This window comes from Dasypus novemcinctus, chromosome 9 (assembly GCF_030445035.2).
Source record: "Dasypus novemcinctus isolate mDasNov1 chromosome 9, mDasNov1.1.hap2, whole genome shotgun sequence".
Classification (NCBI taxonomy): Eukaryota; Metazoa; Chordata; class Mammalia; order Cingulata; family Dasypodidae; genus Dasypus; species Dasypus novemcinctus.
The window spans coordinates 96,857,008-96,870,981 of NC_080681.1; the positions used below are offsets into that span (position 1 = coordinate 96,857,008).

The 13,974-nt window shown below is 55.6% G+C and overlaps 1 protein-coding gene across 2 annotated transcripts in view; it reads left to right on the forward strand.

Moving 5' to 3' along the window:
- Nucleotides 1–1,934: 1,934 nt before the first annotated feature.
- Nucleotides 1,935–13,974, forward strand: part of EPHA10 (EPH receptor A10) — a 40,470-nt gene continuing 28,430 nt past the window's right edge. For both annotated transcript variants that reach the window (XR_011649693.1, XM_058303857.1), the window contains exons 1-5: nucleotides 1,935–2,604; nucleotides 4,684–4,748; nucleotides 5,468–6,146; nucleotides 12,256–12,411; nucleotides 12,850–13,200. Coding sequence is in view for 1 of the 2 variants with exons in the window: in XM_058303857.1 (XP_058159840.1) it covers nucleotides 2,499–2,604; nucleotides 4,684–4,748; nucleotides 5,468–6,146; nucleotides 12,256–12,411; nucleotides 12,850–13,200 (1,357 nt within the window). In the remaining variant the exon portion in view is untranslated. The remainder of the gene's footprint in view (nucleotides 2,605–4,683; nucleotides 4,749–5,467; nucleotides 6,147–12,255; nucleotides 12,412–12,849; nucleotides 13,201–13,974) is intronic.

Below are 13,974 nucleotides of genomic sequence, written 5' to 3' on the forward strand. Positions count from 1 at the left end.
CAGCCCAACCCTGACCCCAGACTGAGAGTTCAGCACCAAGGCTAGGGTCCTGACAGCTATTTCAGGGACGTGCCTAGTTCAGCCCTTGGTTGCTGGCCTCCAGCTTTAAAAGGTGTGGTGGATGATGGCTTTGGTTTCCTTCTAAGGTGCTACCGGATTTCTTCACTTAGTAGTCTATTCCGCAGTCTCCTGTTAGAGTGCCGTCTGCCTTGGAGCAACTCTTATTAAGATCTGGCTAATTTGCATATATCTGCATAGGCCAGTCTCATTTTATTATAAACGAATTGTTCAAAGGAAGAAAAGAAGGATTATCTCACCCCTTCTCTTCCTTCTCTTCCTCCCATCTCTAGGGTCTCGGTCTGGCGATTTCCCCGAGGTGCCAGCAGGTGTTTTTGGTGAAAGAGAGTAGGAATCAGGCTCCTGACAGACAAGGGCTCCCTGGGGCATCCTATGTAGCTTTCCCCAGATAATCCTACCCATCTGTTTGGCTCCTGAATGCGAGGTTCAGCGAGAGTATGCATTTTGTCTTAGCACCTAGGGTCAGAATGGCTGGGCAGAAGTCTCTAAAGCTCAGGTGGAGAAGTCATAGCTAGTGCCTTAGAGACTGCCAAGAGGAGGGGACCCGGTTTTGAAGAGGGGAGCTAGGGGTAGTGGAGTGAGGACTAATTTTGAAATGAAAGGAGTCCTGGGTCTCTAAGCAGCTTCTAAAAATACCATCTCCCGGCGCTGGGGGGAGGGGGAGGGGAAGAATCGAGCATGAGGAGAATAAAGATAGGAAGGAGGTGGGGGTGTAAGAGCCCTCCTTCAGGTAGATCTGATTTCAGACGCCTCCGCCAGCATCCAAGAAGCAGTCAGACACCACACCTCCTGCTTCCTCAGCAGGGTCCAGCAGGCCACGCGGTGTTGAACCTCAGCCCCTCCTGACGACCTTTCCTTAAACAAAGGAGACTACCACCTCCCATCTCCTATTGCTACTGTCCTGCAAGCCTATCTGTGAGTGAGCAGGTGTACAACACACATACAGCACACACAAACCAATGACATGTGAAAGCGGCTTGTAAATGGTCCAGTGTCTACCATGCCTGGAATTCTCCTTATACTGTGTTCAAGGAAATAAAGATTGTGGCTGGAACAGAGCAATTTATCCAGACCATGGCGCTCAGTAAGTGTTGGCTGGAGGGTGAGAATTGCGTATATGCACAATGCACAGACAGCTAAACCACACAGGCCACGTAAACACAGGACTCACACTCATACTCCAGGCTTCTCAGGCCACTATAGCCTCCAAAGGAGAAGGGTTGGGCCACTAAGAAAAGGACTCTGAAATGCCACAAGGTGGGTGGAGCTTTCTCCCTTCAAGTTCAGCCGGGATGGTAGCGCTCAATAGCCCCTCCCTTGCCCTGGAGGGCCCCAGTCCCTTCCACCACCATCGCCTTAAATCCTCAGCTCGCACATGAATGACCTTCACTAGATAGAGGTCGTCCTCCACGTTTCCTTACGGCTTCTTCAGCGCCCGCTGAACTCTGCGAGGATTGCTCCACTCCTCTGGCAGAGGCCTCGGAGTCCCGGCTGCTGCGCTCCTCACCAGTCTCTTGGGGTGGGTGGAGTGGGGTGACCAAGGCGGGAACCCCAGACTTTGAGAAGACTGGGGAAGGGGGCGGGTGTGGGGAATGCTGCAGGAGCAAGAGCCCGGGGAACCGATCGTTCATGCAAAATCTACCACTGCCCCCATTCCGGCGTCCACATGGTTTCCCAGTCTCCGAGGAGACGCCAGTAAGGTGGGACCCGGTCTCCCACTTCTCTCTCCTTTCTCGAGCAGCTCCCGGGTCGGGCTCAGCCCCGCCCTCCTGCGCTGTGTGTGTGTGTGTGTGTGTGTGTGTGCAGTGTGCGCGCGCGCGTGCGAGGGCGGGGAGAGAAGGAGGCGGGATCGAGCCAGGAGACTCCAGGAACAGAAGGCACAGGAAGGGACCAAGAGCTGGAAAATAGAGGCACTCCCCCAGAGCTTGGCGTCAGGACCTCTCAAGTCCGACGACTCCTGCCTGAGGACAAGAGAGCTTCCCGGCTAGTCAGAGGCTGCAAGTGCCGCTGCCTCCTCGAGGTTCGCCCCTGCTCTCGCCACGCCCACATCCCCTACTTCTCAGGAATGGGGAACTAAGGTTTAGCGCCTGGGCTGCTGACTCGAGCGCGTCCTCCTTCCAGGAGCCCTACGAGCGCTCCGCGCTGCCCCACCCCCACCGTTTGAAGACTTGCGGGACCCCTTCTTTGCCCCCATCGGGTTCAGTGTTCCACCCCTGGCCTATGAAACTCCACCTCCCCGCCTTCTGCTGGCGGGGATTGGTGGACTTCTCGCGGCGGTGCCTAGTGATTGGTCCCCACGGATGACGGTGACTGGTGGGACCCCGCCCCCAGCCGGCGCCGGGGTCTGGGGGCACTGCTCAGCGGTGCTGGGGCTGGCGCGGCTTGAGCCGCCGCCGCACTGACAGCTCCGTCCGCAGACCATGGAGACCGGCGCCGGCCCACACCCGCTGCGCCTGTTCGCCTGCCTGATGCCTCTCTGTCTCGCGCTGCTTTTGGGGCCCGGGCGGCCCGGGACCGCCGAGGAAGGTGAAGAGACTGGTGGCCGTGCTCGAAGCCTGGGGTATCAAAAGATAAGGGGCTGGAGGACCGGGGAGCTGGGGTGCTGGGGGAAGGAGTCGTTGGAGAGACTGGAGTCTAAATTGATAGGGCTTGAAGCAAGCAGGAAGCAAAGAACTGGAGAGACAGAGAAAAAGGTGGCCAAGTAATGGGGAAGAGGGGGGCGTTGGGGCTCCGGGGGGAGGGCTGAGGACCTGGGAAGCTGGGGAGGAAAGAGACCAAGAACCGCGGGAGCCAGAGGCGGCAGTTCAGGGGCCGGAGAGACGGACAGGCTGAGCAATTGCAGGTGGGAGGTGTGGGGGCGGGGAGGCGAAGACAGCGGAGGAGACGGGGAGATGCGGAGGTGAGATCGGAGTATGAGGGGACGGGATGGAGTCTGAGCAGCCGGGATAGGGTCGGGCTGGCTGCGTCCCCGCGCAGCGGCAGATGCTGGTCGGGGCGCTGGCCGCAGTGCTAAACCCCAAGAGCGGACGAACCCGCGCAGGTCCGTGGTGTCAGGTTTGGGGCTGCCCGCGGCACCCGAGCCCGCCTCTTGCCTCTGCTGCTGGATTTGGGGAAGCTGTACGCTCAACTGAATCCAGAGGCGTCATGTAGCCAGGTGCAGTTCTCAGAGCTAAATCCTGAGGAGCTGGAATCTGCGCCGTGCACCGCCGGGTTGGTGGGATGGTGCATCTTTGATGCCTGCCGATACGAAATTCGGATGTGCAGTCAGTTGTGCAGAAACCGGGACGCTGTCTGCGGTCCTGGCTACTGTCACCGACGCCTCTGGGGCCAATCTTCTCTTAGAGAGCCTCACTTTGGCAGCCCACATCCTTGCTTAAGCTCCATATGGGTAATTTTCCAAGATTTGGGAATGGCTCAGGTTCCTGTCTCTGGGCTGCCAGCTGTGCTGTCCAAAACAGTGCTTCTCTGTGACTGATATTGACAGCAGCATGCAGACTGCTGATCTGATGCCTCCTGTGGAAAGGAAGTGACTCCTAGCCTCTTTGGTGTGGGAGGGGCCATGTATTTGCATAGAAAAGGACCCCTGACGTTCTTTCCTAGGCAGTGGAGGTGTTAAGCCCCTGGAAAAGGGGCTGGCCAAGGAGATGAGGGCTTTTTATTCCTCCTGTTGCTGGTAGGGTCTCTCCACATCATTTCCCCCCCAAAGGAAGGGTCAAGTCTCCTCCAACCCTGGTGACCCCAGACCTCAGAAGGGTCCCTGAGTCTGAGTGAATTTGGGGGTGTAGTCAAGGAACCCCCGATACATTCATACTCTATCTTCTTGGCATTCACAAATAATTTAGGGAATTTGAGAAGGTTGGGTCTCCCAATTTTAGAGCCAGCCTTAGGAAACTTCTCGTGGGCTCTGTAGTAAGGTGAATAATGCCCGTCCCAATATGTCTATGTCCAATTCCCCTGGAACCTGTGACTGTTACCTTATATGGCAGAAAGGATTTTGCTGGTTGATTAGGTTAATGATCTTTAGATAAGGAGATTATTCTGGATTATCCTAATGGGCCTGATGTAATCACGATGGTCCTTATAAGAAAAATGAAGGATGAATCATAGGAGAAAATGATGTGATGATGGAAACAGAGAGTGGAGGAATGCTATTTGAAGATGGAGGAAGGAGCCACAAGCCAAGGAATACAGCCAGCCACTAGAAACTGAAAAAGCAAAGGAAATGGAGTCTCCCCTCATGGTCTCCAGAAAGAACCAGTCTGGCTGATACCTTGACTTTAGCCCAGTGAAGCTGAGTTTAGAATTCTGTACCAGAGAATAAAATTTTGTTGTTTTATGTTTGTGATAAATGCTAAAGCAGCCATAGACCACTGATGCAGACGTCTTCCCTAATGGTTGTGGTTACCTCTCTAAGGACTTGAGCTACTCATAATCCCTCCTGGGGATATGGAGTTGTAAAAACTTGTCTCTGTCTCTCACCACATTCTCCATCCTCTTAGCAAATTTGCAGTGATCTCAAACTTGGTGAGAGGAGTAGATGAAAGTGACCTCTCCTACTAAACTGACCCTCTGGCTTTCTGATATCTCTTTCTCCCCCCTCTCTAGTAATTCTCCTGGATTCCAAAGCCTCACAAGCTGAATTGGGCTGGACTGCACTGCCAAGTAATGGGGTAAGTAAAAATCTTTCCCTCACTGTCCCAGGGATCTTTTGGTGTTTGAGGACTCAGTCTCTTTTGCTGCCCCATGGTCACATCAGGGCAAGGGCCTCCTCAGAGTGTGGCCTCCAGCAGCCTTGGCTTCAAACCAGAGAGGCCTTTTTAAAAAACATTGAGTCTTCATCCAGACAGCCCAAAAATTTAAAAAAGGACAAGTGAGAACTGGCTGAGTCTAGGAACAGAAATGTAGCATCTGGATGGAGCCAGTGCTGGATAGTGCCTTGTGAGCAGTAGATCCTCCAAGCAGATAATTGATGCATTGATAAAAGAAGCAAGACTTGGAGTCCTGAAAGGCTTGGGAACTTTGGAGGGGTGGGGGTGATGTGGCTGTGCGACAGCAACTTGGGGTGGTGGAAATAACACTTGGTGGAGAGTTAAGAGAATCCATGTGCCATTTCTAGCTCTGCTACTGACTTTCATGTGCATACCTAGTCAAGCCCTTCTCCCTCTGGAGCCTCAATTTCTCCATCTATAAAATTAACAATTGGACTCTGTGGTCTCCAAAGTCTTTCCCAGTTCTGTATCTTATTATTCCAAGGGTGTGCATGGTATGGCGGTGGGGCAGGAGAAGGCAAAATGATGAGGTAGGGGGTTCGCAGCCCGAGTCACCAGCTGGGCTCGACTGCCTGGGGGCGTTGGTTCTGAACTGGCCGCATCCTTGCTCTTCTCCCCAGTGGGAGGAGATCAGCGGTGTGGACGAACGCGACAGGCCCATCCGCACCTACCAGGTGTGCAACGTGCTGGAACCCAACCAGGACAACTGGCTGCAGACTGGTTGGATCAGCCGCGGCCGCGGGCAGCGCATCTTCGTGGAGCTGCAGTTCACATTGCGCGACTGCAGCAGCATCCCCGGCGCCGCCGGCACCTGCAAGGAGACCTTCAACGTCTACTACCTGGAAACCGAGGCAGACCTGGGCCGCGGGCGTCCGCGCCCGGGCGGCAGCCGACCTCGCAAGATTGACACTATCGCGGCGGACGAAAGCTTCACGCAGGGCGACCTCGGCGAGCGCAAGATGAAGCTGAACACAGAGGTGCGCGAGATCGGCCCGCTCAGCCGGCGGGGTTTCCACCTGGCTTTTCAGGACGTGGGCGCATGCGTGGCGCTAGTCTCGGTGCGTGTCTACTACAAGCAGTGCCGCGCCACCGTGCGGGGCCTGGCGGCGTTCCCAGCCACCGCGGCCGAGGGCGCCTTCTCCACCCTGGTGGAGGTGACCGGAACGTGCGTGGCGCACTCTGAAGGGGAGCCGGGCAGCCCCCCTCGCATGCACTGCGGCGCCGATGGCGAGTGGCTGGTGCCCGTGGGCCGCTGCAGCTGCAGTGCGGGATTCCAGGAGCGCGGCGACATCTGTGAAGGTATCAAGGGGACTGGGGTGTGGGGTGGGAGTGTAGCGCAGGTAGCAGTTGGCAGAGAGTGTGCAGTAGATGAAAGCGACAGGAGGGGGAGTAGAAAGCTGTGGGCTCTGGAGCTCCAAGCCCCCATCTTTCCTGGTGCTCCTGGAGAGTGCCGCCAGGACCAGTGGGTGAAGTTAGTGGAGATGAATTAGGCTCCATAGAAGGGGCGTTCGGATCTATATTTCAGGAACTGTGATGGACGCCTCACAGGGGCCCATTATTATCTGTTTCACAGATGGGGAAACAGAGGCTCAGAGAGGTTAATACCTCACCTGCAAAGATAGGACATGGGAGTTCAGGGTGTGAATCCAGATTGGCCCAATTCTCAAATTCTACTACACCATGCTGCTTCCCCTATACACAAGAACTCTACAGCAGCTGAAGCTGTGGGCTGGTGGTGCCGGTTGCTTTAAAGGTAATGAGCTCCCTGTCACTGACAATAGCCACATCAGAGGCTGGAAGAGGGGATTCTTCAGCTCCAGAAATATTGGGAGGTAGTAGTAGATGACTAGTAAGGTCGCTCAACTCTGCCTGCACTGGAGTCACCATGTCCCCTGGAGGACACCCTCCATGCTGTTGGGTTCTCAGGTCTGTGGGGCCCTTTTCTTCCCTCTCTGCGGCTCTGGGATTGAGGGTAAGAAGGCGGTTATGGATGTGTGCACTTAACGATCAAGTGATGCTTTCTCTAAGCAGGCCCTTTTCTGGGTGCCAGGGCAACAGAAACAAGTCAGATATGGTCCCAGCTCTTGAGAAGCTCACAGCCTAGAAGGAATGGTGTGAAATTTTAAAAATCACAAGAGGGTGGTATATAACAGGGCTAAACAGTGGTGGGAAGACAGGAGGAAGTGACTAAACTTGCTCTCATTCCTTCACTCAATCATTCATTCAACGTGAATTGAAGGCATGCCATCTGCATATGCTGAGGACTTACTTTATGTATGTAGATAAATGTCACCATCTCTTCCTTGGGGGAACTTGTCATTTAGTAAGGCACTCAGATGCATGAACTTTCCTAAGCCCTCCAGGCAGGATTGGGACCCACCTTTGTGCTCTCCAGCACCCACTGCAATCTATATTTCTGCACTTACCCCCGGTGTTGCAGCGATCTACTTCTATGTGTTTCCACCACTAGCCTAGGAATTTCTTGAGTCTTAGTCTCTGCAGGCGCAGTGCTTATGACAGGATCTGGTAAATGGCAGATGCTACATGGAGATGTATTGAATACATGGGTGGTTATAATAGAGTGGAATAAGTGTGAAGAGAGATGAGGGAGCCTGCAGAAGGGACAGCCCAACTTTATGAGTGGAGGGGGCTTCCCAGAGATGCCGACCTTTTTTTCCCAGGAAGTGGAGAGCATTTTGAGTTAAGGGCTTGTGTGTGGAAGCTTGGAGGCAGGAAGGAACATAATGTGGTTGGGGCTCAGTAAGTAAATCAGTGTGAATGGAGCAGAGGGCATGTAGGGGGTTTGAAGAGTGATGGGGCTGGAAAGGGGCAGGGGAAAATCATGAAGGGACTTGAACATTTGAATAAAGAGTGTGGACTCTATGCTTTAGACTGAGGGGGAGGATTTGAAGCTGGGACCTCTCATGCTCAGATTCGTCTTTTCCAAAGGTCACCTGAGCATCAATTGCAATGAAGGGACTGGAGGAGGAAGGATTAGGGGCCAGAAGATAAAGGAAGAAGATGGGGCAATAGTCCAGGAGAAAGAGCATGAGATCTGAAGTAAGAGATCATAGGGACACGAGAATGTTAATGAGATAGTGACCATGTAACACAGGAGGAGAAAGGAGTCCCCTTTGACTCATATGCTTCTGGGAGATTGAGTAAACAGAGGCACCACTTGCTGGGGTAGAGAACATAGGACACAGATGAATTTATGGTGTCTAGGGTGCCTTCAAATGGAGATGGCTAGAAAGTGGATCTGGGGAAATGACTTGGCCCAGTGGTTAGGGCCGTCTACCACATGGGAGGTCCGCGGTTCAAACCCCGGGCCTCCTTGACCCGTGTGGAGCTGGCCCACGTGCAGTGCTCATGTGGGCAAGGAGTGCCGTGCCACACAGGGGTGTCCTCCGTGTAGGGGAGCCCCATGCGCAAGGAGTGCGCCCCGTAAGGAGAGCCGCCCAGCGAATGGCGCCGTCCACACGGAGAGCTGACACAACAAGATGACGCAACAAAAAGAGACACAGATTCCCGTGCCGCTGACAACAACAGAAGCGGACAAAGAAACAAGACGCAGCAAATAGACACAGAGAACAGACAACCAAGGTGGGGGGGGGGGGAGGGGAGAGAAATAAATAAATAAATCTTGAAGAAAAAAAAGAGAAAGTGGATCTAGAGCTCAGGAAAGAGGTCTGGCCTAGTGATTGTTAACCAGCCACACATGTTACCTGAAGCTGTGGTGTGGTTGGTACAGCCCAGGGAGAATACGTGGACTAAGAAGAAAGAGGGCCAATGAGGAAGACTCACAAAACCGCAAAAACAGCAATATTCAAGGAGAAGGCAGCAGGAAAGGAGCCCGTGAAAATGGCAGGGTTTGGAGGGGAGCCAGGAGTGAGTGATATCATGGCAGGCAAGGGAGATGGAGGTGTCCAGGAGGGAGTGGCCTAGTGCACTGGTGGCCTTGGTGACAGCAGTGTCAGTTGAGTGGTGGGGAGAGAGACCAGGCTGCAGTCGGTTGAGGGATGAGGGAAGTTGAGGCACTAGTTAAGGAATGTAAACAACTCTCTAAGCATTTTAACGGGAAGGAGGGGTTGGAAACCTGAAAAGGACCCTGGATTAAAGGCTGAGAGATTTCTTTATATGTGGAAGTCATAGAGTTTGTTGAATGCCAAGTGGGAGGTGGTGGAGGCTGTCTGCCCATTAAAACTGCTGGCACATAGTGCTAATAAAAAGCAGGTCAACTTTCAGTCAGTTTTATTACTGCTTTTAAATACTCTATAGACAGTGCACCCCCTAATTGCCTATACTTGAAATGGACCGCTTTTTCTGCTCCACCCTTGGTACATCTCACCAGAAGGAGCCAGTAGAGAGGGCAGGTAAGCTACAGGAGGAGCCTCGGCTGCTGGAACGTTTGAGGAGGTTAGGGGAGGGGCCCAGGGTGGAGGTTCGAGGCTGGCCTTCACAGGAGGCGGCTCATCCCTGCCTCTGCGTCTGGAGGGAAGGAGGTGAGGTAAGATGGGCGTGGGTGGAGGTGTTTGTGGGTTTGATGGGCAGATGTTGAGGGAATCACCTATCGATGGCCTCTCTTCCCCCAGAGGGGTAGGAGGGAGCGTATCTGAACCATTAGACAGTGGGATCCTTCTCCATCTTATTCACGGCTGTGTCTCTGAGGCCTAGAACATCTAAGGCCTGGCTCAAAGTAGATGCAAATATATATATATTTGTAGAACAAATGGATCAGGGACGGGAGGACATGGCTTGGATCCACACTCTGGAAAATGAGAGAGAGCTGCTCAGGAGCCTGGTCTCTCTTCTCAGCTCTGCTAACCTCTCTCTCCCCGGGCTGAGATGGGACAGAGGCTACTTGCAATGGCACCAGCTCTATCTTGGGGGTTGGGGAGCTGGAAAAGACACCAGGGAAGTTTCACGCGAGAAGTGATTGGGATTCGAGGGAAGGCTTGGAGTTTGCCAGGAGAGAAGGGGTATAAGACATTAGAGGACAAGGCCCCGGGGTGTGAAAGGAAGAGTTCATCGTGACATGGATAGGGCGAGTAACAGTGGGGGGCCCCTGGAGGGTTTTAGGAAGTGAAATGGTCAGATTTGTATTTAGAAGCTAAGTCCTTTCAAGTGTCTTCTCCAGCCAAGAACGGAGACCCTTCTTTAAAGGTAGATGGATGTGGATGAGGGGATATGAGCTGAGATTTTCTTTTCCCCTTTTTGTTCCTCTCCAAGCCACTGGAGGAATTATTGAAAAGAATTGGAGCTGTTTCCCTTGGGGGGAAACCAGGACATATGGCCTGTGCCTTCCAATCTCTTCAGGACTGTCCTGGAATAGAGGGACCCAAGCAGCTGAGATTCCAGAGGGCACAGTGAGACCCTGCGATGGGGTAGGGCGAGGGGCTCACGGCAGGAAGGCTGAGCTGCTCCCCATTCGCAGCACTTTCCCACTGCCAGCGCCGTTCAGCAAAGGCAGCCCTGGGCGGGGTAGGCACCCCCTTACCAGCAAAGTGCACGAGCACGGGCTGTGGGAACTGGCACGAAAGCTGCAGGGGGGCCAGGCCAGAGGAGCTGAGCTGGATGACCTGGGGAATTCTGACTCTGACCTTGAGGGGGGCCACAGAGGCCTGCAGTCAGGAGTCACTTCTCGAGTCTGTCCCCAACACAAACCCCTTTAAAAGGGAAGCCTCTCAAAGTAGAGATGACGACTAGTGCAGTCCCTGACGGCCAGACATCCCCAGCACAAGGGAAGGCAGCCTCGGGCACTCTTTCCCCGCCCTGTGGGTTCTTGCAAACAGATCTCTTCTTCACAAGGGAAGTGGGAGGCCCGGGTGATTACTCCCATTTGATGGATGGTTCCTTGAGGCCAGAGAGGAACAAGGAGAGCAGAGCTAACACTGGAACCCAGGCCTTCTGAGTCCTGGCCCGGGTCGCTGCTCCCACCAGACCGTGATGCCCTCTGGCCCCATCCTTCGTTCTGAAGGCAGAGACCACAGAAGGCTCCTAGGGTGCCGAGGGCCTCCCGCAGATTGGGCTGCTGAGGACTCTGCAAGACAGACTGTCCCAAGCCTAAGCCTTCCAGGCAGTGGAAATCCTCCGTCCTCTCCCTTCATCTCCCAGGCAGGTTGAAAGTTCTTCCCAAGGTCTAGCCTGCATCCCTTTTGCTGTACACCATGCTGGAGAGCTGCCATCCTCCCATCACTGGCTAAGCCAGAGGGGAGGGCACAGGAGACCCAGTGGGAGCCTGTGAACAAGGTGAGAACCAGCCAAGCTCTGAGAGGAGGGGCCAGGAGCCACTGCTCCCCTCCTAGACCCTGCTAGTGAAAAAAAAAAAAATTTAAGTGGGTGCTTAGCAGTTTCCACTTCAGATCTGTGAGGGAGGAGCAGTAGTTACTACCATTACTGTGTAAATGTAGTCGGTACTACACCAAGCAACTTGTGTGTTTTATCCCAGTTAATTCTCCAACAAGCTTTGAGGTAGGTGTTCTACTCAGAGAGGTCAACCGAGTTGCCTAAGGTCACACAGCAAACAAGTGGTGGAACTCAGCTGGAGACCTAGATCACTGCAATAGAAGAGCTGTGCTCTTACCAACTGTGCCAGGACCATGTTTCAGGTAGGGCGAGCGAACGGAGCCCAGCAAAGTGCCTGGGCAGGTGTCAAGACCAGAAGCAGGTCTGCCTCGTGGGCCAGGGAACTTGCCCTCTCCATCCTCCCCCCTCCACCTAGCTGGCTCCACTTTCACACTGAAACCAAGGGTGTGAGCTGGGGATTTCTGGTGCATGAGCCCTCAAGGGATGGTGGTAGCCGGGCGGTGAGCTTTGACATCAATGTGTGTGTTGCTCTCAGAGTGCCTCTATGTAAGTGGGGTGTGTGTGTGTGTTTGTCCCTGGGAAACTGTAGAACAGTCTTTGGAGGCACTGCTACCGTCCTAGAAAGTTCGACAACAGGGAAGAGGGTGAAGCGGGCTCATTTTCTTCCACAGGGCATTAAGGCAGTATGGTGGGGTGATGCGTGAAAACTCTGAACTCTGAAACCAGTCTCACCATGGAGTTCTAATCTCAGCTGTGGAACGTTGGGCAGGTACTTAACCTCTCTGAGCCTTAGTTTCCTCATTTTGGGGATCAGGTACATACCTCACAGACTGGTGTGGGGCTTAAATGAATTAACAGAAGTAAAACACTCCAGTGTTGCTGGCACACACTAGTTGCTTGGGAAAAGTTAGGCTTTATTGGGTTGTTCATTTAGGAGATGTCACCCCATGGGGCAGGCCTGGAGTAGCCGAGGCCCCTGACTCTTTCTGCACCACAATTCAAGAAGATAAATGCCGCTCTAAGGAGGGCAGGAAGAAAAGTAGGGGACAGAGAAACTGCGGGAGGGGGAGCCCTCTCCTGCTCACGCGGCCCCTCCCCGCAGCCTGTCCCCCAGGGTTTTACAAGGTGTCCCCGCGGCGGCCCCTCTGCTCGCCGTGCCCAGAGCACAGCCGGGCCCTGGAAAACGCCTCCACCTTCTGCGTGTGCCAGGACAGCTATGCGCGTTCGCCCACCGACCCGCCCTCGGCGTCCTGCACCCGTGAGTCCCGCTCCCGGCCGTATTCCGGTGGGGGGAGAGAGGGGTAGGTCAGTGAGGACCAGGGCGAGGGGTCGGTGAGGGCGTGGTGTCCGCCCTGGGGAGCGGGAGGGCGGGCAGGGGACGGGCGAGCCGCCGGGGGCGGGAGGGCGAGGGCGGAGGGGACTTCGGGTGGGCATGGAGCCCGGGACCTGGGGTCCGAAGAACCAGGGCAACAGGCAAGTCCAGAGGAAGGGATGAGGTAGGGATTCTTGGCGGATCCCCGAGTGGGGCGTCCGCGCCCTTACCTCCCCGCAGCGGTCGCCACTCGGCCCCTCCGTTCCCGCCCCATCCCCACCGCCACCCCCGCGTCCCCACCCCGCCCGCCCTCTGGCGCCCGCGTGCGCCCCCCGGCTCGCCCCGCTGACGGCGCCCGCGCCCGCGCCCCCTGTGCCGCCGCAGGGCCGCCGTCGGCGCCGCGGGACCTGCAGTACAGCCTGAGCCGCTCGCCGCTGGCGCTGCGCCTCCGCTGGCTGCCGCCGGCCGACTCGGGCGGCCGCTCCGACGTCACGTACTCGCTGCTGTGTCTGCGCTGCGGCCGCGAGGGCCCGGCGGGCGCGTGCGAGCCGTGCGGGCCGCGCGTGGCCTTCGTGCCGCGCCAGGCCGGGCTGCGCGAGCGCGCCGCCACGCTGCTGCACCTGCGGCCCGGGGCGCGCTACACCGTGCGCGTCGCTGCGCTCAACGGCGTCTCGGGCCCGGCGGCCGCCGCGGGAGCCACCTACGCGCAGGTCACCGTCTCCACCGGGCCCGGGGGTAAGGCCGCCCCGCGCGCCCGGACGCAGTCCCCACTCCTGCGCGTCACCCCCTTCCTTCCACACCCCGCGCCCTCCCCAAGCCGCCTCCGTCGGTCCTACTGGGAGCGTGGCCCCCCGCAGCCACCCCGAATAACCACGCTCTGTGTAAAGGCCGCCCCGCCTCGAAAGAAGCTCCTCCCAGCGTCTCTCCACTAGAAGAAGTGAACGCAAAAATAAACTGACCCCGGTGACCCCCGTCGAGTGTCAGCCCCCTTTCCACAATCCACGAGCGAGCTTTGGGGCGCTCTGGTGATTTGGGTGAAGAGAGGACGTGAGCGTTTCAGGCAGTAGGCTGTGGGCGCTGCGCCTTCCCCTGACCTCGCGGGAAACCTTAGCTTCATACCCAACCCAGCCTCTAAATTCCCAGAGAAAAAGAGGTGGACAGTGCCTTAATCTTTGGCCTCCCTTTCCAAAAATGTTAATAGGAAGCAGAATTCTACCTTCTCCTCTGTCTCAGAAAGAGGGGTCCCGTCGTGTGACCCTGAGTGGGCCTCCGCGAGGATTTTGCGGCACGGTCACCCTCTTTGCTGAGGCTGGGAAAGAGCGAGCAGGCAGGTGGGTTCAGGCTGTGGTGGCGGGAGAATCCGCTTGCCAGCACCTACCAGTCACATTTCAGAGTCTGGGGTTGAAATAAGTAAGTGTAGACCTACACCCTTTTATATCACTAGCCTTCCTTATTCTTGAAATTAACTTTTGATTTGTCTCACTCAGCTGGGTACTTTGTGAAGTAATA